This window comes from Callorhinchus milii, unplaced genomic scaffold (assembly GCF_018977255.1).
Source record: "Callorhinchus milii isolate IMCB2004 unplaced genomic scaffold, IMCB_Cmil_1.0 Scaffold1, whole genome shotgun sequence".
Lineage (NCBI taxonomy): Eukaryota > Metazoa > Chordata > Chondrichthyes > Chimaeriformes > Callorhinchidae > Callorhinchus > Callorhinchus milii.
In genome coordinates, this window is record NW_024704742.1 from 37575375 (window position 1) to 37602604 (window position 27230).

The window sequence follows — 27230 nt, forward strand, 5'->3', positions numbered from 1 at the left end:
AGAGGTAAGGTGGGGCAAGACCATGAGATCTAATAAACTGGTGGGACAGAATTGATTGGCAGAATCAATTGTTCCTGTGTTCCTATATTCCTAAAATCAATCTAGATGTTTCCTTCTAACAAAGAAATCCATGTAGAAACTTTTGGTTATCTAGTGCTGTATTTTTCCTGACCTTGCATTCCTTGTGATTTGGCATAAATAACCAGTAGTTAGGACAGATCAGATGGTAACTTGCCTTATACTTTTGTTGCTTGGTGGTAGGTTGGGTCCAAGTGGAGAGAAGTGCTCCAAGCTAGCCAATGTGTACCTGAGAACGTTTGTCAATTCAAATGTGTAACAGAAATCCCTTATAGTGATAGTTCTGGGATGGATGAAGGCTTGTTTCTAACGATTGTATACAAATTGCTAAAACTGTACAGAAAACCGGTCAGTAGAACTCTTAAGTAAAAATTTAACAAAAGTAAAGGTTGGAGCCTCCCATGTTTTAGTAGAGTCCAATATTTTATATCATTTTGGCAACAGTTTTGAAAGAAGTGTAATAAAACTTTTAATTTGTTACAGATTTTGCAGAGAAACTTTTCAAACAGTTGGAAAGTTCCAAGGAAAGATTCGAAGTGAAAATGATGATGATGAACCTAATATCAAGACTTGTTGGAATTCATGAGGTGATCAATATTCTGTGTTTTTTAGAAATCATTCTTGTGATGCGGATCATTTGATAGGAGGATTTCATAAATAAATTGATATCAGTGTACAGAGCCAGCAATTCCTGTATAGTGTAATTAGGGGTTTCAATCCCAGATTTCAGAATAATTACCGCACGAGGTGCCGGGAATCCCATATGGTAATTGTATTCCTGAAATCCCAGGATTGCAACCCCAAAGTGCAATACCAGTTGGCCAGTTGCCTAGAGAACCCCAATAAACTGCTCCAGAATTTATAGAAATCACAGCATACAAGAAGACCATTAGCTGAATGAGCATAAAGTGGTGCTAACTACTCTATTGGTAATTCCCTGTTCTTTTGTGTACCCATTTTAAGTGCTTCCTCTTCAAATGTATATCTAATTCTCTGTCAGTCTTTATTTAAAATTGCTTATGAAAACATGATTCTCCTTTTTTTCTTCATTTGCCCACTTCACTCTTGTAATAAAACTTGGAAAATTAGGTGATTTTTTTTCACAGGAGTCGTTGGGATGCGGAATGCCCTGCCAAGAAAGGTAGTAGAGGCGGACTCCATTGTGAGTTTCAAGGAGGAAGTAGACTGATAAATGAAGAATAAAGGCTTGAAGGGGTATTGTGATAAGGCAGGGCAGTGGGATTGAAGCCAGCGAAGACTCAAAGGGCCGAATGGCCTCATTGTGTGCTACAAATTTTTATGATTCTAAGAAAGAAGACGATGAACTGCCAGATGTTTTTAGAATATGTCTTGCCTTTGTGAATGGGTTGGCTAAATGGGTTCTGAATCTTATCAGTAATCATTTAGCAACCTGACTAGTGTGTATCTTGACTGTCTTCTGCTGAAGCCTAGAGTATTTGCGGTCTTGGGTTTGACGTTTGCAGCTCTTGCATAAAGTGTTGTGCTCTTCCAGAACATAAAGAAGACTTTTCATCTCTGCAGTGCATAAAGCATGACTGTGTGTGTGTACATGTTATATATATGGTGCTTATTTTGTTTTCTTTTTGGTTTTAGTTATTCCTTTTTAACTTCTACCCATTTCTGCAACGCTTTCTTCAACCACATCAAAGAGGTGAGTCGAGCTCAAATGTTGTCCGATTCAATCACTATTTTTCATTGACTGAGCCACCAATGATAATAATAACAACGCATTTATATAGCACTGCTCACACAGGGTAGTGTCCCAGAGTACTCGACAGTGGCGGAGCACCATGCCAAGCTGGGGGGAAGGGGAGGTGACCATAGGCACGGTTGAATAGGAAGGTCTTCAGGTGCGACCTGAAAATGGGGAAGGAAGGGACAAGGCGTAGGAATAGAGGAAGAGTGTTCCAGAGTTTCGGGGTGTAGTGGCTGAAAGTGCGGCCACCATTGGTGGAACTGAGAGCACGAGGGACATACAGAAGGCTGGAGCCACTCAAGTGGAGACAGCGGATTTTAGGTTGGGGGGTAAGCAGGTCGGAGTGGTAGGGAGGTGTCAGGACATGAAGGGATTTGAAAACGAGTGTGAGGATTTTGAAATCAACAACTTGCATTTAATACGGCTCTTTCATGTAAAATAAAACTTTTTTTTAGCTTTTTACAATCAGGAATGAATTGAATGTTGTTATTCTGGCAAATCCTATCAGCATCCCACAAACAAGAATGAGACTTGCAGATACCAAACTTGAATTTAGGGGGTAAATTTGTATTAGGAGGGATACAAGCCAGCTTAACTCAGAGCAAGGCAACCATGTTTCTTTGAAGCAATGGCAGCAGTGCTCTTTAAGTCAACTTGAATCAAAGGTAGGTGGAAACTAAAATTAACACAATGGATTAACCCATTAAAACCAATCCTTCCGTGTTCTTTCAGATGTGACCAAGATTCTCCTCCACGCTGCTCAGGCCACTCATCAGCTTGTTCCACCTGAGGTAATTGTCAAAACTTTAAATCTTAAATGTTAGTGTTTAGAATTTTAACGTTAACTTTTTGAGATATATTGAATTAATTTTCTTACACAATTTCATTTNAAAAAAACATTTCATGTTTGTATTCAATTTTGAATCTTAAAGAATCCTTAAGGTCATATTTCTGAATTTTTGGTGACCTGTCTTGCACATTTATGATCTCAGTCATTGACTTGCAAAACATTGCTTGGAAATGTTAAAGACAAAAACAAGACTTAAAACTTGAACAGTGCTGTTTGCAGCTGTAGATCATCCAGAAAGGATTTGAACTACGTGTTCATGTGATCTTAGTTATGAGTCTTTCTCCCCAGTCTGCAGGAATTTCTGCTTGAAATAGACCAGAATTGACTCCATGCAGCAATTGCTGAGCAGGACAAAGAATGAGTGAATAGTAGAATGTGCTGCCAGAGCTACGGTTCTGTAGCAGCATAGAGAATAATGTCCAATAAAGGATATTATTTCACTTCTGTGACTTCAAATTCTATCCAGTCGTAGCCTGTGAAACCTAAAATTATAAGGTTTCACAAAATTGTGGGAAATTCTTAAATTCCATCTTAATTTGGGAGTTTTTTTCCCCACTTCTTGCCGAGAACGATCTTTCAGATCAAGACTGCATTTAAACATTTTCCACAATTCAGTAGGTATAATTTTGAGCATCTGTTTAGAGTTTTCAAAGCACTGCTGAAAGATTAAAAGCTACCCGTTCGGTCTGTTATTGTTATGTTGTACATTGGCTGAATTGTTGGTGAATTGTTCGTGAAGAATTAGGAGCCACAGTCCCTCCAAACCAGTCGTTTGTACAAATTCCACATCATCTGTGGAGGAGCCCAAGTGTGAGCAAGTGGATACTGACTGAAATAGAGTGACAGTGCATTCTTCCCAGGGTTAATGTGTTCAGGAGTATGGATATTGACATGATTACAATAAGCATTTTTTTTCCTAGATTATACAAACAATGGTGATGACTGTAGCAAACAACTTTGTGACGGACAGAAACTCTGCTGAAGTAATGACCGTAGGGTAATGTAACAAACTTTCAATTATTAATCCTATCCAGAAAAATATATAATTACCTTCATGTAACAGCTTCCTTTTGGTGAAGAAAGGTTTGATTCAGAAAAGAATGTATTCAGAGGGTATGTCTTTGATGTTATACCTGCTTCCCCTTTGGTAATGCTTCCACTTGGATTTCCTGAGTGACAGGCGAGCTGACCTGTTTGGCTCCTTGTGCCCCTGTGAGATGGGAGCAGCTGCAATCTGCCCATCCCACCCAGGGGAAGTGACACAGACTGTGTTGTACAGAGGAATGTACAAGACTGGAAAAGCGCATTGCAATACAAGTGCTCGGTCCCTAAGTAAAACTGCCTTGTAAAAAAAATTACACTGCTTAATCTCTCAGGCCCTTTAGTTGAATTCTTCACCAAACCTTAACTCTTCAACAACCTGCGCCTAATGCTTTTTGGAATTAGGTAAGCAGGATGCTGACTTTCAGGGAGAGAAACACGCATTACATTCCAACAATCTTATCTCTGGAATTTCCATGTGTTGGTGAGATGCATGGAATACTCAGTTTGGCTTGGATACTCTTAAGCATGGTGATGGGTTTCCGCATGTGTCAGACACCTGGCTAACCAAAAAAAAATTGAATTCTTCACCAGATACCTATCTAATGGCATATTGAATTTGCTAATGCAAACGATGGCTGTCCATTACCCCTGCTGGGTACTCAATTCCATGTGTTCACCATTCTTTGTAAAATGATGAAAGAGTCTGCCCACATTTCCCATTCTGAACTAGAAATACCTCCATGGTCTTGCCCTCCCCCTATTCTGTGACTTTCTCAAGCACTACCAACCTTGCTTTCCCTTCCCAGCCTGCTTCATGGCTCTGCTCTACCCGCCCCATTGTTAATGGGCAGGCTTTCAGCATATTTTGCTCCCACTCTCTGGAATTCCATCCTGGAGATTCCTCCGACTTTCTCCCTCTCTTACTTTGTTCAAGGTACTCTCAAGACCTGCTTCTTTGATCATCTTTCTCCTCCTTACCTCTTTGGCTCCTACCCCAGCTCAGGTGCCAAGCCAGTATTGTTAAGGGTCTTTGGCCATCCCCTGAAGTGTAAGGCACTATACAAATGTAGATTTGTATTGCATTCTGAGTTGAGCATGTTGAAATAATGCTACTCTGACACCTCCAACAATGCAGTGCTCCTCAAAGTACTGTATTGGAGGGTCAATCTAGACTGAAATCAAAGCCCTGACGTAGGGTTTGAACACAATCTTCTGACTCAGAGGTGAGAGTACTACCAACTGAACCAAACCAATGCCTTTTTGAGATTTTACAGATAGGATTCAGGTCCACGATTTAACAGCTGAACCTCTGAACCATTTCTTTACAAAAACAGAATCAATACCATCAAGGAAATCAGTGCTCGATGCCCCCTCGCCATCACAGAAGATCTTCTCCAGGATCTTGCTCAATACAAGACACACAGAAATAAAAGTGAGTCAGCGGATTTTAAATCTATATATTTTAAATTTTGTTTTGTCTTTCGATTACCAATTCGAGTAGGGCCAGCTAAATCACCATGTGTTTAATGAACTCTGTTATATAATTTTCTCCATTTGAAAATGAATTGTATCATTAAATGCTCTCCCATTCCAGTTCACAAGATATTCTCAGATATGATTTTGCTGAAGCTGTGACAGATGGTGCATTTATTCGATGTCTCTGTGACTAGTGTATCTGTTACATTGTGACTTTGATAGTAATTTGGTATGCAAGCTCATACTCAGTGTGGGGATTCATTTAGAGTGCCAACGGAACCACTTAAATTTGCCACACGTTGTGAAGAGAATGTTTCTGAAATAGTCTTTGAAGTTCTTTTTTTCCCTTTGCAAAGGACCCTTAGCTGGTACTTCGCTGATAATGACACTCAACAGAGGAATCAAACAACTAGTAGTCATCACTAACTCTTCATGCATTAATATCTGTGCCTCTATTCGTATGCCATGCCCTATGTATTGACCACAATCACTTAGAACGTAAATTAGAATTGTGGAAATTTACAGCGCAGAAGGAGGCCATTTGGCCATCAAGTCTGCACTGGCTCTCAGAGTAAGCTGTTCATTCAATCGCTCTGCCCTTCTTTATCCCCATACTCCTTCAAGCCTTCAGCTTTCAGTTACCTGTCTACTTCCAACCTTTGTTCTATTATTGCTCTCAGATGTGGGGATGTCTGCCAAATCACTGATTCATCTTTTTAGAAGCATGAACCCTCAGATGTTGCACAAGAAAGACCGGGTAAGACAGACTGTGAAATACTGAAATGTTTAGACCCCGTAGTAACTACTTGATAGCAAGAGTTTATGGCCAATTTCAGGGTGTGAGAACAATAGAGACCTCTACTTATTGTTACACCATTTACTTTGCAAGATGCTGGTTTTGTTTTGGAAGTGAATCTTCCAACAAAATTCCAACGCACATGAAATAAAGTGTAGTGGAAACTGACGGTGTTGCCGAGATATTTTGGCGATTTCACTCCCAGGGTCATTTCTGGTCTCTACTAATGTTTGCACCGCATTAAAATAATTTTTAAAATAAGTGAATGAATTAATTGCCATTCATCAGGAAAAGATGCACGTCACTGAGCCATGATGATTGCGTGTGATGTATTTACATGTGAAACACGATGGAGCTATTGCTCGATGGGTTACCGCTGCTCATCATCGTATGAACTTGTTCTCTACCGGGGGCAGCCTGAGCTGTGAGCTTGCCTCAGGAGAATCAATGGTGACTTTAGGAGAAAGTTTGTAAGGAAAAGATTATTGGTCATTTTTGCTTCAGAAACCACTGTGTGCCTATAAGTATACAATACAATATTACATTACATTTGTACTCCGCCTTTCACATCAGGAGGATGTCCCAAGGCGCTGGACAATCAGCGATTTGGACACAACCCTGGGATCGGGAAGGGTAGGAGGGTGGCCAAAGGCTCTGTCGAACAGGAGGGTTTTGAAGGAGGCAAGGGAGGGAGCGAGGTGAAGGGAATGTGGGATGGAGTTCCATAGGATGGGAGAAGAAAGGCTGGAGGCCTGGCCGACAATGGTGTTTGCATAACTTGCTGCTTGGAACGCCAGCACTCAGAGTTAATGAAATGCGCCCTAGGAGCCAGCAGTCATGAGCTGATCTAAGACTCCAAGCTGATTCCAGCATGAATATCAATCTTTAGAATCAAAACCTCTGCTCTGCTCTGATATACACTTTGGAAAACAGATGGCTTTCAATAGTTTTAATGAGCCCCAGATACCCACATACTGATCATAGAGCAGACATCTCTTCTGGCAGTCTTTTTGCTGTAAATTGTAATTGTTGTGCTGCATGAAGCATGGGAGTTTGAACCAATTCGACAGGATTTAAACTGTGAGCCATTAGCTAAAATGGCCACTTAATCTCATCTACTGAGGCTGCATGTTTCGAGAGTAAGGTGAGTGGATGGGGAAGAAAGAAGGAATTAAATTGCCAATAAACCCAGATAGAGATGGATGCACTTTGAAGACTTGTGATGAGACAGAACCATTCTTAAAATTGTTCTCATCTCTCTTCAATTCTATGAGCAGGAAAATAAGATACAATTGCTAGTGTAGGAGCTGCTGTGACATAATCTCATTCTCCTTTGTTAATATTTCTATAATTGTGTGCGGCTGCCTCTGTTCCTCGGCTGAATTGAAGTCTACAGAGGGTGAAAAACAGAGCAGAGTACCCACTGACCCACTGATAGGGGAGCAGAACTGAGAAACTTGATCAATACGTGTTTAAAGGCCACGTCACGGTGAGATCTGCTCAGTGTCCATCTGCATTATAATAGTTATTAAAATCAGAAATCTAAACTCTGCTTCTTCAATAGGGTAAACCTACTGAAGCCTCGCTGGAAGCTAAATGTCATGAATATGGTGAACTGGATGCTAAAGACTACATCCCAGGAGCAGAGGTCCTGGAAGTGGAGGGAGTGGAGAGTAAAGAGGATAATGGTAGGTCCTTTGGTTTTTCCCTGCCTTGCAGTGTGGGTGATACTGTGATACTCCCTCCAGGCAATTTCTCTGACTCTTGATGATGATTAGCAGTTGGACCTACAAGAAGCACAATTCATTGGGACATGGTGATATTCTATCTGACTGCCTAACACAGAGGCAACTGAGTTGGAGTGACTCTCTCCTTGATACAGTGAGCCATCAATACAAATTTTCTAATAATAACGATGAACCTTACATTCTGTATATATAGTGCCTTTTTCATTTTGAGACTCTTTCTCACAAAGTGCGTCAAAGGGTATACTGTAAAGTGTAATGACTATATTTTGTAGACTTTTGTATGATTTTAGGGTAAAGTTTAGAATTCATTTCACATACTGGCTGGGCTTCTTTGTAAGCGTTTAGATAATATTTTATCCGAGGTGAAATATACTGAGTAGAGATTACGAGCCAACTTTCAATTGCAGATGGATGGGAGAGTGCGAGCATGGATGAAGATGAAGATGATGAAGGCTGGGTTGATGTTCATCATTCTTCAGATGAAGAGCAGCAGAAGGAAGTGGTAAGTTCTACTTGGGCACTTGAATATTTCATACTGCGTCAAATCTCATTGAACAATTTTTTTTACTGCTCTTTTTATGACGTCTTTTGAACCTTTTTCACCTAAATTTCTGGTACTTGCCAAGATTACTGGAGCAATGGTTTGAAGAATTGATAGACTTTAGAGTGAAAACATAAAATTCTAAGATTGCATTTAATGAAATGTAGGTCGGTCAGAATTATACATTGAGTTCAACGATGCGCTTGATGAGTAATTGGGAGAAAATCTGAACATCAGTGCCTTTGTTACTCAGTAACCAGAGGTCTCATCCTCTCAGCTCTCATCCCCAGGTTAGGCACCCAGCCAGCATTGTCAAGCACTTTGAGACATCCTCCGGACGTGAAAAGACATTATTATAAGCATAAATTATGTTGTATTATATGACTGACCTTGTCTTCATAAGGACAGCCCTACAATGTCACTTGGACATCTGTGAGAAAATATAGGTCGGAGAAGCTCACTGTTCAAGGCCTAGTCCATGAAAATACTTTTCAAGACACTTGGTTGTCAATTAGGCAGAGTGTGGAAAGGGAGAGGTTGCAAATCTGTACAGAGTTGCCTGTTGAAGAGAATTTTAAATTAATCGAGCCTCTTATTTAAGCATATTTTATACACTGTCTACAAATCTGTGCCTGAGCAATAATATTATAATAAGAAGATTGATGTTTGCAACAGAATAGCAAAGGGCATCGCTGAATAAGCGTTCACAATTGGGGAAAAAAAGTATTAACCTTGAATTCTGTGCAAATAATTTGTTAACAGATGAAAGTTTTAAGATAACATTTTAGTTAGATTGTGTTTCTAGCGAGAGAGAAAAAGCTTCATCTTTCAAAAACCCAGTGCAGTACCACAATGCACACTCTTAACCAAGCCTTGGCTCTTGCCAACCTGCGCCTAATACTTTCCAGAATTAGGTAAGCGGGATGCGTCCCTCCAGAGAGAGCATCCCATTCCAGACATGGAAATTTTCACATGTAAGTGGAATTCTGTCTGGGTTGGACACTCTTTAAGCATGGTGATGGGTGGTATGTGCAAGTGTCAGCCACACAGTTGTCCCCCGTCCTCCCCCTCTCCCCCCAAAAAAAAAGTTAAATGAACAAAGTAAACTCAGCTGAGATAGAATATGCAAATGTATTTCAAATAAATCTTGTTCTCCAGTCCTCTCACAGGTGAATTCTGTAAAGAATTGACTATAAGAGATTCCAACAATTCTTTATTTCTGAGTCAGTTATTGGGAGACACTGAAGCGCTGACAAATCTCCCTCTGATTTTGTAACATTGTTTTGTTTCTAGCGCCAAGATTTTGTAAGTTTTTCAATTCGCAGGGTGGCCAGATTTGAGTTAAAAAGAGCTTGTGCTGCCACTAAGAAAAGTGACGTGGAAAGGCCAGTTTGTCTAATCATTTAGGTTTCCATTTGATCACTAGAAACCCCTATCCTTGTGCCTAAATTTGTAATCAAGGTCTACACAAGTTCCATTTGTGTTCAAAATGTCCATGGGAAAATTCACCCACTTGGTTTTCTTTGAAGGGCATTCATAGAATTATACAGCACAGAAGGAGGTCATTTGGCCCAACATGTCTGCCGACTCTTTGAAAAGAGCTATCCAATTCAATCCCACTCCCCCACTCTCTCGCCATAGCCCTGCAAACTTGTCCTCCTCAAATAATTATCTACTTCTATCTTAAAAGTTGTTATCGAATCAGCTTCCAACACACTTTCAAGCAATGCATTTTATATCCCAACAACTCACTTTGTGAAAACATTTCTCCTCACCTCCCCTCTGTTTCTTTTAACAACTATTTTAAACCGGTGTCCTCGGGTTACCGACCCACCCGCCAGTGGAAGTAGTTTCTCCTTGTTCATCCTATCGAATCCCCTCATAATTTTAAAAAGTTATATTAAGTCTCTTCTTAACCTTCTCTGCTCCAAGGAGATCAACAACTTGCACTTATATAGCGCTCTCCACGCAGGATAGCAGGATAACAGTGGCGGAGCCTGACTCTGAGCCAGTGGGAGGGGGGAGGTGGCTGTAAACACAGTCGAACAGGAATGTTTTCAGGTGGGACTTGAAAGAGGGGGCAAGGCAGAGGGATTGAGGGAGAGAGTTCCAGAGTTTTGGGATGTAGTGGCTGAAAGCACGACCTCCGATGGTGGGGCGGAGGGTGCGAGAGACAAGCAGGAGGCCAGTGCCAGTCTAGTGGAGGCGCTGGGTGGTGGATTGGGGAGTGAGGACGTCGGGGAGGTGCCAGGGAGTGAATAGATTTGAACACGAGAGTGAGGATAATGAGAATAATTCTAGCTTCTCCTGATAAGAAGTCCCTCATTCCTGGTACCATCCTGGTAAGTCTCCTTTGCACCCTCTCCAAATGCCTTGACATCCTTCCTAAAGTGTGGTGCCCGGAACTGAACACAGTACTCTCGCTGAGGCCGAATCAGTGTTTTATAAAGGTAAAATTATTTTCCTTTTTTTTAATCATGAGATCTGTTTGGGTGAAGAAGGTCCCTTTTAACCCATTTGATCTCATCCTTACATCACCTGCTGTCTTCCCATGACAGCATTAAGCTGTTTTTCAAGATGAGTCCAGTTTCCAAGTCTGGTCTCTCCACATCTTTCTTGACAACCTGTTCCGGTCGTTAATTACGCTTTGGGAGAAATACTTCCTGGTATCTGTCCTGAATTTGCGCTTTGCCATACTGGCTATATTCTCTTGCCCTACTGTTGGTGCATCATATAGTACTCTACTGGATTTACGATTTCAATCCCATGTAAAAGTTAAAACAGATTAAAATTATATAGATATAAGGTTCCCCTGAGACATCTTCTGTCAAGACTGAAGAGCCCTATCTTGTCTTAATTGTTGCTCATTTCTCTAACACCGGGGATCATCCTTGTTGTTCTCCCCTGTCATGCCTCTAAGACTCAGGCAGCCCCTTACGTTACAGTAACGTGAATTGCATGCAGTACTCTGACCAGAACACGATACGGCTTGAGTATGACAACTGGGGATCTGAACTGATGATTCTATGTCAAACATCGAATGCAACTGTGAGCAAATGACCAAACCTCTTGTTTAGTGAGTTCTAGACCAGCTGCTTAGAAAATATAATCTAAAAAACATGGCAAAAATTAGAGGGAGATTTGTCAGCACTTTAATTCTGACAAATCTTCCTCTGATTTTTGCAATCTTTTTATACTATAATATTTTGTTTCTATCGCGAGGATTTTGTATGTCCCAGTAGCTAAATTTGTAAAAAGAACTGGTACTTGCTGTGCTGACCCTCACTGGAACTGCAATATTGCAGGCTTTTTCAGCTGATGTGTTTATTTGAACAGGAGGAGAAGTTGAAGAACATTCCTGCAGACTCGCGGAAGGTTAAAGCAGCTGCTGTCAGCTCCAGCCGCCTCCTAACACAGGACGACTTCAAGAAAATCCGTTTGGCTCAGATAGCCAAAGAAGTAGACTCTGCCCCTGGCAAAAGCCAAAAGAGGAAAGTTGTTGAGGTCGACAGTGATGAAGAAAGGAAGTATGTGTTTTTTTATATGTAACTTGTGTGACAAACAGTTCACTTGTGCATATTTCTTTCGAATCTAATCTTTCTCTCTTTCACCTCCCCCTCTCAACACTTTGGGACGTCCTGAATTGTATTGCGATCAATAAAACAACATAATTTTTCACGTATTTCCCTCCTTTCACATAAAACGTCTCAAGCACTTTACAGTGTCTGAGGAGAAGGCCAAGGTAGGTAGGGGGGAGGCAGTTTTTGAAAGTAGGGAGGGAGGGGTTAAGGTGGAGGGATTTTAGAGGAATTCCAGAGAGCGGGCCATGTGACTTAAGTTAGACTGTGGGGGAAGAGCGGCTTAGTGGAGTCTGAGCCAGTCCTCCCTCGAGAGTGTGGGGCTTGTTTTGCCACAACTGCTCAGTTCCTTGTCTAAACTGAACTGCAAAACTACAGTACCTATCTGTGGGTGGTTTGGGGGTGGGGGTTGGCGGTGGAGAAGAATAGAAGGTGGAAATGACGTTGTCTAAACTGAAACCCTGCTTGTTGGCCTTCCCAACTCTTCCTCCATAAGTTGCAGATCATACAGAGCTCTGGAGCTCGTCCTCTCTTGCACCAATCTCTCTGACCCTCGTTCAGCTCCACTGGCTCCTATCCCCCAGAGGATAGAGTTCAAAATCGTCGTCCTTGCCTTCAAAGTCCTCCACGGCTTTGCTTCTCTTTACTTCTGACCTGCTAACTCCATGAAGACCTGTCCGTTACCTCCACTTAGAGTCTCTGGCCTGCTCCATGTAACCGGCCCTCCCAGTTCCCACCCTTTGGAAATCCATCCCACAGTTGCTTTGACTCGCTACCTCCCTTGCCTCCTTCAAGGTCCATCTCAAGGCCCTCTTTGACTGAGCCTTCAGTCACCCTCCTACCCCTATCCTCCCTGCTCACAATCCCTCCTGATCCCAGCCCCCAGTTTGGGTCCAAATTCCTGAGCATCCAGCACCTTGGGACATCCTCCCGACATGAATGGCGCTGTACAAATGTAATTTGTTGTTGTCATCTGTTTTCAGCACTAATTGTTAAAATTTCTTGGGTTACAGAGGGGAGCTGCTGTCACTGAGGGATATAGAGAAGCTCCATAAAAAGCCTAAATCGGACAAAGAAACTCGACTTGCAACAGCAATGGTAAGAGCCTGGTGCTTAAGTAATGTTCTCCAAGTTTCCTGGTGAATAATTCTTGGTCAGTCATCAAATGGCTCTTTGAGGCTGTAAAATGGCTGCCGTCTTTGCAACATGGTTTACAGTAAAAATGTTTTGATGCTTCAACGTGACGAGGCTGTAAAAAAGCACATTCTTTCTTTCAGGCAGGGAAGACGGAGAAAAGTGAATTTACAAAAAAGAGGAGCAAGTTGAATCCATTTGCAAGCACAACAAACCAGGACAAGAAGAAGAAAAAGAACTTCATGATGATGAGATACAGTCACAATGTCAGATCAAAAGGCAAACGCTCTTTCAGGGAGAAGCAGGTAAATATTATTTCACTGCTTATATATTGGACAGTTGTTTCTTCAATGTATGGTCTGGGAATGGGGATTAAAGGTAAAGTCTGCACAGAAAGCTGTTGCTGATTTTAATGATGTGCAATGGTTTGTCATGCCTGTGGCTCATTCATCTGCAATTGGTGATGGATTGTATAGCATTGTAATCCTACCAACAATTGTTGCTGATTTAACCCTAAACCTAGCCCTAAAGTTAGTTGAGTGAGGTGCTTTGAGACATCTTCCTGACATGAAAGGTATTATATAAATTGTAATGCAATTGTGTCCTTTCTGTGACTCATTTGTGTGGTGAAATTCACAGAATAGTTACATTATGTGTGAAATTTTCATTTCCTGTTAGCAGGGTGAAATGTTGGGCAAGTTTCCTTACTCCACATGCCTCTGTTTTCCTAGCGGTGAGTGGGAGCCCCGTTATTAGTCAATTGGCGGATTTCTGGGGGTAATAATTTGTCAAAATAATAATAATAATAAATGAGTCACTCAATCCACGACTGTTTGTGGAACACTGCTGTGTGCGGTTGGCTGCTGTATTTCGCCCACAAAATATAGTCAATTCACTTTGCAGTATATTCTGTAAAGTGCTTTGAGACTTCTCGAAGATGTGATAAGGTGCTATATCAAATGCAAGGATTATTAGATAATTATCTAGTAGTTGTTTTTGGCCTCCTGCTAGAATTTATGCACCTGAACATTGTGTTCAGTCTCCAGTGTTCTGCCACCATTTTCAGTTAGCTCCAAAGAGGCGCTTAAGATAAGCTTTGTGTACACTTGAATTTCATTTGACTAAAAGAAAGGGTAGGGAAAAACTTGAAACTTGAAGCTTATTTTCAGCATTCTCAAAACCACATTGATTTATGGTGAACCCACAGTGTGGATAAGGTGTTGGTATGTGTAAAATTACCGCTGCCTTGAAACTTAACGTTATACAAATACAACACGAGGCAGTTGATTCACTTAGAATTTCCTTTTCCTTTTGACAGATTGCTCTACGGGATGCTCTCTTAAAAAAGAAGAAGTCAAAGTAAATCTGAGGAAGATACTGGACACTTGCTATCTTCCATCATCTGCCAAAAAGTGGAGTTTAGTTCAAGCATGTCACAGAGCAATGAAAACAACTCTTTTTGGAGGGGGCGACCAATGTGCTTCTGATTTTTCCTCCAACCACCAATCCCGCCCCCGCCTGCCCACACACATCTGTAAGCTTGGAAACTGGTTACATTGTGCAATATTGGATTTTGCTGATGTAGCTTTACAAACTCAACTGCACCCCCATTGTTGGACTTCCCCTCATCGCCACACTCAGGATTTCCAGCTCCTTTCTACTCCCAATCACAACGAAGAAGCTGCAAAGGAAAACTTCAGAAGTGAAGTTTCCACATTGACACACGACAGCGGTGTGCAGCACACATTTGTGAAGACTTACGGTCACCTGTTTGCTATGATTAATTGTTGTCCTGACATGAAAGGCGCTATATGAATATAATTTGTTTTTGCTGTACATGAACTGAACTTTGAAATTAAAATGGTTTTATTCATGCAAAATCTCAGTGAGCGTTGCAGTCAGTACTCACTATTTGGTCACAGTAGAAATGAAGCAGCTTCACAACTTTTGATGTACTTTAAAGAGATAGAGACACACAGGCTGTTGGGAAGCAAATGCTATGTTCTTGTGCAGTATCAAGGTATAAATCGTTTCAAGATGAAACCCCTCATGAATAGATGTAGAGTCTCACTGATTGTTACTGAAGTTTATAAAGAATTCTTAGTGGACTCTGAGCTGGCTGCCTCTGATGGTCTAGTGCAAGGGTTTTCCACGGGGAGTACGTATACTCCTGGTGTACTTCTAAGGGTCAAAGTGGGTACATGCGGGGGATGTGCTGTGTTGGTGGCTGGCTACAGTATGCAGGGAGGGAGTGGGCATGATGGCGTGGGTCGTGGGATGACATGTCGGCCTTTTGGATTGGTGGCGGGCGCTTGGAGGAGTTGAAGTGGATGCAGGTTGTCTCCAGCCTCTGGTTACGCTAACACCAATTCCTCCTGTAGCTCAGGGGTCAGAGCACTCGCCTCGCAAGTTAGAGACCTGGGTTTGATTGCTGGGCGGGGTGAAACCTTGGGCAAGTTTCCTTACTCCACACGCTTTTGTTTACGTAGCAGTGAATAGGAACCCAGCTGTAGTCGATTGGCAGATCGCATTTCCGGGAGTAATAATCCCTTTTAAAAAAATAATAATAATTTGGTCACTCAATCCACGACTATGGGATACTCCTTGGGCACAAGTGGCTTGCGCATATTTCCCACAAAAATAAACAATCAATCCACTTTACAATATATTCTGTGAAGTGCTCAGGTGTCTCAACGACGTGATAAGGCGCATCATCAAACGCGAGTATTATTATTTATTATTCCGTGACACTGCTTCAAACCCCTGGATGGGTGAAGTTTGAGAAGTTGGGTTGCACAGCTGTCTTCACGTTGACCTCCTCCCAGTGACGAGGTTTCTCTGTAGTCGGTGTATGGCGGGAAAAGTTCTGAACGAGGAGAATCGTGAACTCCCCGAAGCTCCGACTAGCCAGCCGGCCGGCCTGCGGCATGAGAATACCCTGAGCTGTTTGCACTCTGCTGGCTGGGATGTACTGCAAGGGAATCGCCCACGGCCCCCTCCCTACCCCCCAGGAAGCCCTTTCCTGGTGACCCATAAGTTTTCTTCATTGGCAGATTCCAAGTTTCGGGTGTGCATCATTGGCAATGGTTCTGCTGGTTTTTACATTGCACAGAACCTTCTCAAACTTCACAAATCGGTCATTGTTATCTGTGAGAAACTACCGCTCCCGTTTGGTCTTGTAAGATTGGCGTTGCACCTGACCATCCGGAGGTGAAGAAAATATTATCAATTCATTCATTCAGAGTAGACAATGTACCGTTATCACTGCCCGCTTATGGAAATGTTACTCCACTTCACATAGAGTGTTTCCAAAGAGATTCACAAATACTGTCTCTTGATTCTGTGCATCCAAAGAACTGCAAGTCAAAGTTTTAAGAATTATTGTTTGGTATTCTGTCCAAATCAACAGTTTACCATTTATATATCAAATAATGGGAAAAAATAAAGTAGGCAGATTATTTAGTAGAGGGGAAAAGGTTGAAAAACACTGGTCTACTGGATATTGAGTCTAGCTCCCTCTGCTGGTCTAAGAAGGTAATGGTTAGTGGATTTCAACTAGGACAGCAGTTGACTGACTCCGAGCCGGGGGGAGGGGGAGGTGGCTATGAGCACGGACAAAGAGGAAAGTTTTCAGGTGGGACTTGAAAGAGGGGAGAGAGAGGCCAAGGCGAACGGATTGAGGGAGAGCGTTCCAGAGTTTTGGGGTGTAGTGGCTGAAAGCGCGACCTCCGATGGTGGGGCAGAGGGTGCGAGGGAGGTAGGGAGGTGCCAGGGAGTGAATGGATTTGAACCCGAGTCTGAGGTCTTGAAGTTGAATACTGCAGTTACTACAGATACTGCCATTTGGGAGAGGCAAATGGACCATTCTTGAATGTAATTGGGAGATAGAATGGGTTGAATAAAGATCGTTTTAGGCTGTAAAGTGGATGATGGAGTGCGAGTCATGACTATCCTTTCACCATTCGGATCTGCCTGCAGGTCTTTTAACTGTAAAGGGTTGTAAGTGAAATGAGTTTGTGTGACTTCACAGCACACGAGTGCCCATAAATTGATGATGAATAATTGATAATCTTGAGAAGCCACAGGATGAGTGACATATATGAGAAATATCACAGTAGGAGAATTGGCACATTATTGGCGGTTATTGGCACATTATTGGCGGTTATTGCCACATTATTGGCAGTTATTAGCACATTATTGGCACATTATTGAGGTTGTATTTGGGATCTTGCTTTAGCAAATAATCTGTGCTGTATACCAGATTGTTACATTTTCAATCACTGACTTGCTTTGTCGTGAGCATCAAACGCACCCAACTATTAACAAATTTACATTTATATAGCGCACTTCACGTCAGGAGGACGTGCCAAGGTGCTTGACAGTCCTAGTGTGGCACCTGGGGTGGGGGTGGGAGTTGAGGGAGGTGGACAGAGGGAGGGGTGGGTGGGTGGTGGAGGCTAGAAGAGGACCATCAAAAAGGAAGAGGAAATAAATGAATACTTATGTTTACGTACTATTTTAAGTCACGTTTTCCTTCTGTTATCTGTTGTCTTTTAAGAATTGAAATGTACAGTTTTTTTTAAACATGACATTCGAAGGGTAACTTGGATAGATGGCATACATATATGGAACCCTCAGCCTGGTTTGTATACTCTCAAGCATGTTGATGGGTTTCCACATGTATCAGAAACATAACTGACAATAAAATACACATGAAACCTCCTTCCACCATTTTATCATAGCCCACAAAATCTACAGTCATAGAATCATACAGCACAGAAAGAGGCCATTTGGCCCATCATGTCTGCGCCAGCTCCGAAAAGAGCAATCCAACTCAATCCCACTGGACTGCTTTCTCTCCATAGCCCTGCAATCCTGTCCTCCCCAAATACCCATCTACTTCTCTCTTAAAAGTTGTTATTGAATCGGCTTCCACTACCCTTTCCGGCAATGCATTCCAGATCCAAAGAAATCGCTGAGTGAAAGAATTTTTCCTAACCTCCCTTCTGTTTCTTTTAACAACTATCTTAAATCGGTGTCCTCGGGTTATTGACCCACATGCCAGTGGAAACGTTTTTTCTCAGTTCAACCTATCAAATCCTCTCATGATCTTGAAAACTTCTATTGAATCCTCTCTTAATCTTCTCTGCTCCAGGGAGAATAATCCTAGCTTTGCTAAACTCTCCTGATAACTAAGATCCTTCAATCCTGGTACCATCCTGGTAAACCTCCTTTGCACCCTCTTCAATGCCTTAACATCTTTCCTAAAGTGCGGTGCCCAGAACTGAACACAGTACTCCAACTGAGGCTTAACCAGCATTTTATAAATATTCAACATAACCTCCTGACTTTTGAATTCTATGCCCCTATTTATAAAAGCATCCCGTACTATTTTTTAATAGCTTTATCTACCTGATAAAGAGATAGCTTTATCTCTGCCACCTTCAGAGATTTGCTTATGTGGACCCCCAGGTCTCTGTTCATTTCCCCTCTTTAAGATTGTACCATCAGCTTATTTGACCTCTCCTCATTTTTCCAACCAAACACTTCATACTTCTCCACATTAGACCTCATCTGCCACGTTTCTGCCCATTTTACCAATCTGTCTAAGTCCTCTTGGAGTCTGGTGCTATCCTCCTCACCATTAACTACTTTTCCTAGCTTAGTATCGTCTGCAAATTTGGAAATTATGCTCCCTGAACTCTGCAGCCCGTGTTCTCTCCCACACTAGGCTCTGTGACCCTATCACCTCCATCCTTGCCCAACTCCACTGGCTTCCCATCACACAGTTCAAGATCCTGGTCCTCACTTTCAAAGCCATGCATGATTTTGCTCCCTCCTACCTCTCCGACCTCCTAACCCCCGACCATCCTGTTCGCTCCCTCCACTCAGCGGGCTCCGGCCTGCTTCACGTCTCCCGCCTCACTCGCCCACTATTGACGGCCGGGCCTTCCGCCATTCTGCACCCACCCTCTGGAACTCCATCCTGCAGTCACTCCGTCTCACCTCCTCCCTCGCCACCATCAAGTCCCACCTTAAGACCTTCCTCTTCGATCGTGCTTTCGATCTCCCTGCTTCCCCCTCTGCCCTCCCCCTCCCCCACCCCGATCCTCAGCTCGGGTCCGAAACTCTGTCTGTCCAGTGCCTTGGAATGTCCTCTCAACGTGAAAGGCGTTATACAAATGTAATTTTGTTGTTGTTGTGGTTCTATTTTGTTTATAAGTCTCTTATGTGGCACTTTGTCAAATGCCTTTTGAAAATCTAGATAAGCTACGTACATCCGGAAAAAAACCTTCCCTGGACCCATCCCTCCTCTCCAGCTACCGCCCCATCTCTAACCTCCCATTCCTCTCCAAGGTCCTTGAACGAGTCATTGCGTCCCAGCTCCGCTCCTTTCTCTCTCACCATTCCCTCTTTGAACCCCTCCAATCCGGCTTCCCCCACAGCACAAAAACAGCCCTGGTCAAAGTCAGAATGACATTCTGGACATCTGTGATCAGGGCTCCCTCTGCCTCCTTGTCCTCCTCGACCTCTCTGCGCCTTTGACGTTGTCAACCACTCCATCCTCATCCACTTTACTCAATCTTCACGGACCTGCCCTTGCCTGGTTCGATTCCTATCTCTCTCACTGTCTCCACTTTGTTGCCTCTAACGGTTTCTCCTCCAGCCCCCGCACTGTCACATCTGGCGTCCCCCAGGGCTGTCCTTGGTCCTCTCCTCTTTAATATCTATATGCTCCCCCTTGGTGACATCATCCGCAGACATGGGGTCAACTTCCCACACCCAACTCTATCTTTCTGCCTCCACCCTAAACTCCAGGACCACTGCTGTCCTGACAGACTGTCTGTCGGACATCAAGTCCTGGATGAGGGCAAATTTCCTACAGTTGAATGTGTACTCACTTCAACAAAAAATTCTGTTAGGTTTGTCAGACATGATCTGCCTTTAACAAATCCATGTTGACTGTCCTTTAGTAACCCATATTTTTCTAAGTGAGAATTTATATTGGCCCGGATTACATTCTCCAGAAGTTTCCCTGCTACTAATGTTAGGCTGGTTGGCCTGTAGTTTCCAGGTTTATCCTTCTGCCCCTTTTTGTACAGGGGAGTAACATTTGCAAGTTTAAAGCCCTCTGGCACCACTCCAGTGTCCAAAGAGGATTGAAAGATTATGGCTAGAGCCTCTGCTATTTCCATCCTTGCTTCCCTCAATCACCTAGGATGCATCCCGTCCGGACCAGGTGACTTATCTCACCAACAGACAGCCTTTTTAGTACTTCCCCCCCGTTGATTTTTATCATATCCAATTTCTGTTCACATGCCTGCCATATTGTGGCATTGGTTGCATTGTCTTCTTTTGTGAAGACAGTTGCAAAGTACTTATTTAGTAGATCAGCCATGCCCTCTGCCTCAACAAGAAGATTTCCCCTTGGTCCCTAATTGGACCCATCCTACCTTTGACTAACCTTTTACTCTTGATATAATAATAATAATAATAATAATAATCCTTGCATTTGATATGCTTATAAATACCTTAGAGTTCCCTTTTATGTTTCCTGCTAATCTCGTCTCGTGCAATCTCCTCACCCCTCTTATTTCCCTTTTCACTTCTCCTCTGTACTTCCTATATTCTATTTGATTATCCTGTGTGTTTTGGACCTGACATTTGTCATAAGTTTTTGGACCCTCTAACACATTGTCCTTTTCCAGGACCATGAGTATTGACACCCCTCCTCCTTTTTTCCCTTCCCTGTAGCCAGAAATATTCAGCTCCCATTCCTGTCCAAGTCTCTGTAATTGCCACTACATCATAACCCCATGTGGCAACTTGCAGCTCACCAAGCTTGTTGGTCACGCTCCATGCATTTACTCACATGCACTCCAAGATCGGCTTAATCTGCTCTACATTTCTCCCCTGTCTCTTTCCACTTTTTGCTGGACTATTCCTTGTTTCATTTCTATTTGTCGCTCCTCGTCCACTATGTAACTCGTTTCCCCTCCCTGATGCTACATTCTGATCCCCATTCCCCCTCAAAATCAGTTTAAACGCTTCTCCACAGCATTTGTTATACTTGTTGCGATGACATTGGTCCCAGGCCTGCTCAGGTGTAACCCATCCCTTGTGTACAGGTCCCATCTGCCCCAGAAGTGGTCCCAGTGGTTTAAAAATTTGAAGCCCTCCTTCCTGCACCATTTCTCCAGCCAGGCACTCATGTGTTTGATCCTCCCAGTTTGGTATTCATTTGCATAGGGCACTGGGAGTAATCCCGAGATCACCACCATTGAGGTCCTGCTTCTTAGCTTCTTCCCAAACTTCGGATATTCTCTGTGTAGGGTCTCAGCCCTTTTATCATCTAGATCATGAATCCCGACATGGACCACAACTTCTGGATTTTCCCCTTCCCCTTCCTCAGTATATTTTGCACCCGTTCTGTGATGTCATGCACCCTGGCCCCAGGGAGACAGCGTACCCGTCTTTTATGGCAGAAAGGCCTGTGTATCCCTTTAACTGTTGTATCCCCGATAACAACAGCGTTAGCGTTTTTCCCCTTGTCCCCCTGAACATCCATTACCTTTTGACTCTTCTCGCCAGAGGCGTCCTCACCGGTATCCAGTACCGCGAACTGGTTTGTGAGTGCCACACTCTTAAGGAATTTCTGTACTGCCTGTTCTTTTTTTGCTCTACGTCAGATGGTCACCCACTCTCCCTTCTTCTGAGCCCTCTGTGTAGCTGGGGTGACCACCTCCTGAACTCTCTGTGGCTGTGGGGTGACTACCTCCTGATAAAGTCAATTTGCTTGATAGTATATTTTGTGAAGTGCTTCGAGGCATCTCAAAGACATGATAAGGCGCTATATCAAATGCAAGAATTATTATTATTATTATTATGGCAGATATTTTAACCTAATTTTCCCTGTGTTCATATTCTTACTAACCTCTGTCATTTGCCCTGGGACCAATGCCAGTGAGCTATTGATTTTGTGGTCTTTCATCGCGCCACCCTGAACAAAAAAAGTTGAAACTTCTGACATTAGATAATAATAATAATCTTGTGTTTTAAATTGCATTTGATATAGATGTTCCATGATATTAAGCGCTGAGGCAAGATGAGAACTGATGTTTATCAAACTGACTGGTGGGTGTCACACTGTCAATCCACAACGTGCTTTCTTTACTGCTGCACTGTTAGACTGCTGTCAAAAAGCATTACTAAAATAATACTTGAGAGGAGTTGCCTTTTAATGTAATTCCCATTGTGCTGGTTAATCTCTAACCTGTAAAGCCAGACAACGTTTGAAATACAATTTTCTGGTCTGTCCCATAATTAGTCTTGTCAGGACTCAAGATTGGATCCACCAATTGCACTTAATTTGTGTAACTGAAATCCTTTTACACTTGTAATTTAGTTCCTGTTTTGACAGGCCTTGATCTGAATGGTGTGGGATTCTGTTTGATATTTGGTAATGTGAGCGTTTGCACAACAGCAACAAGCTTGTGTTTTAAATTGCTCTGACACCCGTGCCGGTAAATTATTGCTGCTGGCATCTCCCCACTTGGTGGGTGGGAGTGTTTAGAATTGCTGGAATGCATCCCCCCCACCCACCCAGATTTCCTAGTTTACATTAAAATTTAACTCCTTATTAGTTTTAGTTCACAGTCAAGGGTTAGTGTCAGGAAGTTTAGGCAACACAACTGTCCGGGCAAATGCCCTTTTTCCCCAGTGTCATTGCCAGAAACAGGAACGCTAGCTGTTGTATAGTATAATATATTTTTATATTAATTAGTGTATTTGATATAGCACTTTTACGTGAGGAGAACATCTCGGAGCACGTCACAGAATTTACAGTAAAGCATTCACCACCATAACCCGTATGAAACTACCACCTGCTCCCTCGACCCCATCCCTAGCCCTCTCCTTACCTCCCAGCTCCACCTCTTTGCCCCTCTACTCACTGACATGGTAAACCTCTCCCTGTCCACTGGTACTGTTCCCACCCCATTAAAAATCCTCCCTGGACCTTTCACCTTTCTCTATTCCCTAACTACCATCTCCAGCCTTCCTTTTCTCTCCAATGTGCTGGAACGAGTTGTTGCTTCTCAGCTTTGCTCCTTCCTCTCTCGCCACTCCCTTCTCGAACCCCTCCAATCGGGTTTCTGTGCCGCCCACAGGACAGAAACATCCCTGGTCAAAGTGACAAATAACATTCTGCACATCTGCGACCAGGGCTCCCTCTGCCTCCTCGTCCTCTCTGCTGCTTTCGACACCTTTGACCATTCTATCCTCATCCACCGTCTCTCCTCTCACCTCAACCTCCACGGCGCTGTCCTTGACTGGTTCAGATCATACCTCTCACACCGCCTGCACTTCATCTCCTCAAACAGCTTCTCCTCTAGCCCCCAGACCATCTTGTACGGCGTTCCTCAGGACGCTGTCCTTGGTCCCCTCCGCTTAAATATTTTATATACCAAGCCAGTCAGGAACCTGGGTGTCTTGTTCAACCCTCAACTGTCTTTTCTTCCCCACACCCAAGCCATGACCTGCTCTGCCTTCCCGCACCTCTGTAACATTACCCAACTCCGCCACTACCTCACCCCTCAAGCCGCTGAAACTCTTGTTATGCCTTCATCACCTCCAGGCTCAACTATGCAAAGCCCTGCTTGTCAGCCTTCCCAACTCCTCCCTCCACAGGCTGCGGATAATCCAGAACTCTGCAGCCCATGTCCTCTCCCGCACCAAACTCCGTGACCCCATCTCCCCCATTCTCACCTGACTCCATTGGCTCCCTATCCTTCAGTGGATCCAGTTCAAGATCCTGGTCCTCACATACAAATCCCTCCATGGCCTCGCCCCACCCTACCTCTGCGACCTCCTAACCCCCTACCAACCCGCCCACTCCCTCCACTCAGCCGGCTCCAGGCTGCTCCACGTCCCCCGAACCATCCGCCCCACCATTGGCGGGAGAGTCTTCAGCCACTCTGCCCTCAACCTCTGGAATTCCATCCTCCAATCACTCCGCCTCGCCCTACTCCTTAGCCTCCTTCAAGTCCCGCCTCAAAACCCTCCTCTTCGACCATGACATCGACCCTTCGAGCCTTCCCATCCCCTCCCTTCTCCCTCCCTGACCCCAGCTCAAGTCTGAAATGCTGTACAATGTCCAGTCCTTGGGGTGTTCTCCCGACTTGAAAGGCGCTATACAAATGTAATCTTGTGGCTGTTGTTGTATATGTTCCCTCTCCGACCTACTATCCCCCTACTTACCACCTCTCCGACCTACTATCCCCCTACTTACCTGCCCGTACCCTCCGTTCCTCTGGCTCTGGACTGCTCCACATCCCCCGCCCCAACCGCCCTACCATCGGTGGCCGGGCCTTCAGCCTCTCAGCCCCGAGGCTCTGGAACTCTATCCCCCAGTGCCTTCGCCGCCTCCTCCCTTTCCTCCTTCAAGGCCGGTCTCAAGACCTTTCTCTTCGACCGTGCCTTCACCTCCCCTCTCGACTCTCTACCCCCTCCTCGCTCCCTCCTTTCCCTCCCCTCACCCTGACCATTTCCCCCCTGCTCGAGTCCCGACCCAACTGTCCAGCGCCTTGGGACGTCCTCCCGACGTGAATGGCGCTCTATAAATGCAATCTTGTTGTTGTTGTTGGTGACATCATCCGCAGACATGGGGTCAAGTGACACAAAACTCTACCTCTCTGCCTTCACCCTTGACTCCAGGACCATTGCTGTCCTGTCAGCATGTCTGTCAGACATCAAGTTCTGGATGAGAGATAACTTTCTCCAGTTGAACGTCAAAAAGACTGAGGCTCTCCTGATTGGCTCCCGTCAGCGCCTCCTAATAATAATAATAATCCTTGCATTTGATGTAGTCCTTTTCACGTCTTCTAGACATCTCACAATGTGTCACAGAATAAACTAAAGTATATTTGTGGTCACCTCAGGCGTTGACAGCATCACCATCCATGGTTGCACACTCCACCTTGCTAAACCAGTCTGGAACTTTGGGGTCTTGTTTGACCCTCAACTATCCTTTCTACCCCACATCTGCGCCATGACCCGCTCTGCCTTCCCCCACCTCCACTACGTCGCCCGGCTCCACCACTGTCTCACACCGCAGGCCACTGAAACTCTCGTACACGCATTCATTACAACGAGGCTTGACTATGCAAACTCACTGCTTGTCGGCCTCCCCAACTCCTCCCTCCATAGGCTGCAGATCATCCAGAACTCTGCAGCCCGTGTCCTCTCCCGCACCAGGCTCCACGACCCTATCACCCCATCCTTGCCCAGCTCCACTGGCTTCCCATCACACAGAGGATACAGTTCAAGATCCTGGTCCTCACCTTCAAAGCCCTCCACGGTCTTGCTCCCCCCTACCTATCTGACCTCCTAACCCCCTACCATCCTGTTTGCTTCCTCCGCTCAGCGGGCTCTGGCTTGCTTCACATCCCCCACCTCGTTCGCCCCACTCACTCACGCATTCAAGGCTCAAGGCGTGATTACGCGAACTCCCTCCTCATCGGCCTTCCCAACTCTTCCTTTCACAAGCTGCAGATCATCCAAAACTCTGCAGCTCGTGTCGTCTCATGAACCAGGCTCCATGACCCCACCACTCCCACCCTCGCTCGACTCCACTGGCTCCCCATCCCCCAGAGGATCAAATTCAAGATCCTCGTCCTCACCTTTAATGGCATCCATAGCCTTGCCCCCTCCTACCTCTCTGACCTGTTGACTCACTATCAACCTGTCCGCTCCCTCCGTTCATCAGACTCTGGCCTGCTCCATGTTTCCCACCCGACCTGCCCTACCATCGGTGGCCGGGCTTTCAGCCTCTCTGTCCCACACTCTGGAACTCCATCCCACAGTCCCTCCGCCTCACTTCCTCCCTTGCCTCCTTCAAGGGCAGTCTCAAGACCCTTCTCTTCGATCGTGCCTTTTGTCTCCCTCCCACATCTCTACCTTCCCTCACCCCTACACCACCCCTCCCCCATGCTCGGGCCCCAATATCTGACTGTTCAGGCCTTTGGGACGTCCTCCCGACTTGAAAGGCGCTCTATAAATGTAATTTTGTTGTTGTTGTATTGGCGGGCAGGCCTTCTGCCACTCTGCCTCCACCCTCTGGAACTCCATCCCGCAGTCCCTCGGTCTCGTTCCCTCCCTTGCCACCTTCAAGACGCATCTCAAGACCCTCCTCTTCGACCGTACTTTCGATCTCCTTGCTTCCCCTCCTGCCCTCCACCCTCCCCGACTCCGACCCCCAGCTCGGGTCTGTAACTCTGTCTGTCCAGCACCTTGGGACGTCCTCCTGATGTGAAAAGCGCTTTACAAATGTAATTTTGTAGTTTGTTGTTGATGTTGTGACTCTGGTCATTCTTCACATAGCAATGACACCAAACAGCAATTAAGTGAATGACCGATTTTAACTCGAGGATTGTCGATCAGGACACCTGATAAAAAATCACTTTTTTTTCAAATAGTGCCATAGGAACAGGCAGACAGGACCATTTGAAGAAAATCACCCCCCAACCCTACATCTGTTTCAGATCAATAAGGTAACAGTGCAGATTAGTAATACATCTGGGAATTTCTTAATCTGCATAATGCAGTGCCTTCACTAACCAAATCATTGAAGTGACTGGTTCATTGGTTTGAAATGGTTTATTGGTCTATAATGGATTAGGCAGAAATCCAGAAAAAGGTTCAAGATCAAAGCAGCACTGCTTTGCTGAGGGCGGGGGAGGCAGGGGGGTTGTGGAGGGGGGGGGGGGGGATACTTTTATTTGGGTGAGAATGCTTCATTTTTGTTACATCACATGAAAACATTGGCGTTTTGGTTTGTGCCAATACTTTTGTTTTAAAAATGTTTGCAAGTACATTTTTTGAAAAGATTCCAGGTTTGAATGTTACCGTATTTGTGCAGCTACCATTTGTGTCCTGGAGGTGGTGCCAGGTTTCTCTTAGACTTCGCTATTCCTCCATTTGCTGATGGGTTCTAACCCTAACCCAAGGACTTCCTTGACGCAAAAAAATAGTTACTGGCATTAAGCACAACTTTTCAAAACATTGCGTTTTTCAGTATGTAAATAAATAATAAATAATCCTTGCATTTCATGTAGCAATTTGGGGGGAGGGGGAGGAGGATGTCTCAAAGAACATCACTTTAAAGTGAATCCACACCTCGGGCGCTGACAGCATCACCATCCATGGTTGCACACTCCACCTTACTAAGCCAGTCCGCAACCTTGGGGTCTTATTTGACCCTCAACTATC

At 44.3% G+C, this 27230-nt stretch overlaps 1 protein-coding gene across 1 annotated transcript in view; it reads left to right on the plus strand.

Annotated features, from left to right (window-relative positions):
* sdad1 (SDA1 domain containing 1) overlaps positions 1–14842 on the plus strand; it is a 25882-nt gene extending 11040 nt beyond the window's left edge. Inside the window, exons 11-22 of the mRNA XM_042340247.1 lie at positions 562–665; positions 1693–1750; positions 2528–2586; positions 3566–3642; positions 5024–5121; positions 5846–5922; positions 7526–7649; positions 8117–8211; positions 11587–11777; positions 12842–12926; positions 13106–13267; positions 14281–14842. Of these exons, the coding sequence (XP_042196181.1) occupies positions 562–665; positions 1693–1750; positions 2528–2586; positions 3566–3642; positions 5024–5121; positions 5846–5922; positions 7526–7649; positions 8117–8211; positions 11587–11777; positions 12842–12926; positions 13106–13267; positions 14281–14325 (1175 nt within the window). The 3' untranslated portion in view covers positions 14326–14842. The remainder of the gene's footprint in view (positions 1–561; positions 666–1692; positions 1751–2527; positions 2587–3565; positions 3643–5023; positions 5122–5845; positions 5923–7525; positions 7650–8116; positions 8212–11586; positions 11778–12841; positions 12927–13105; positions 13268–14280) is intronic.
* Positions 14843–27230: the final 12388 nt, after the last annotated feature.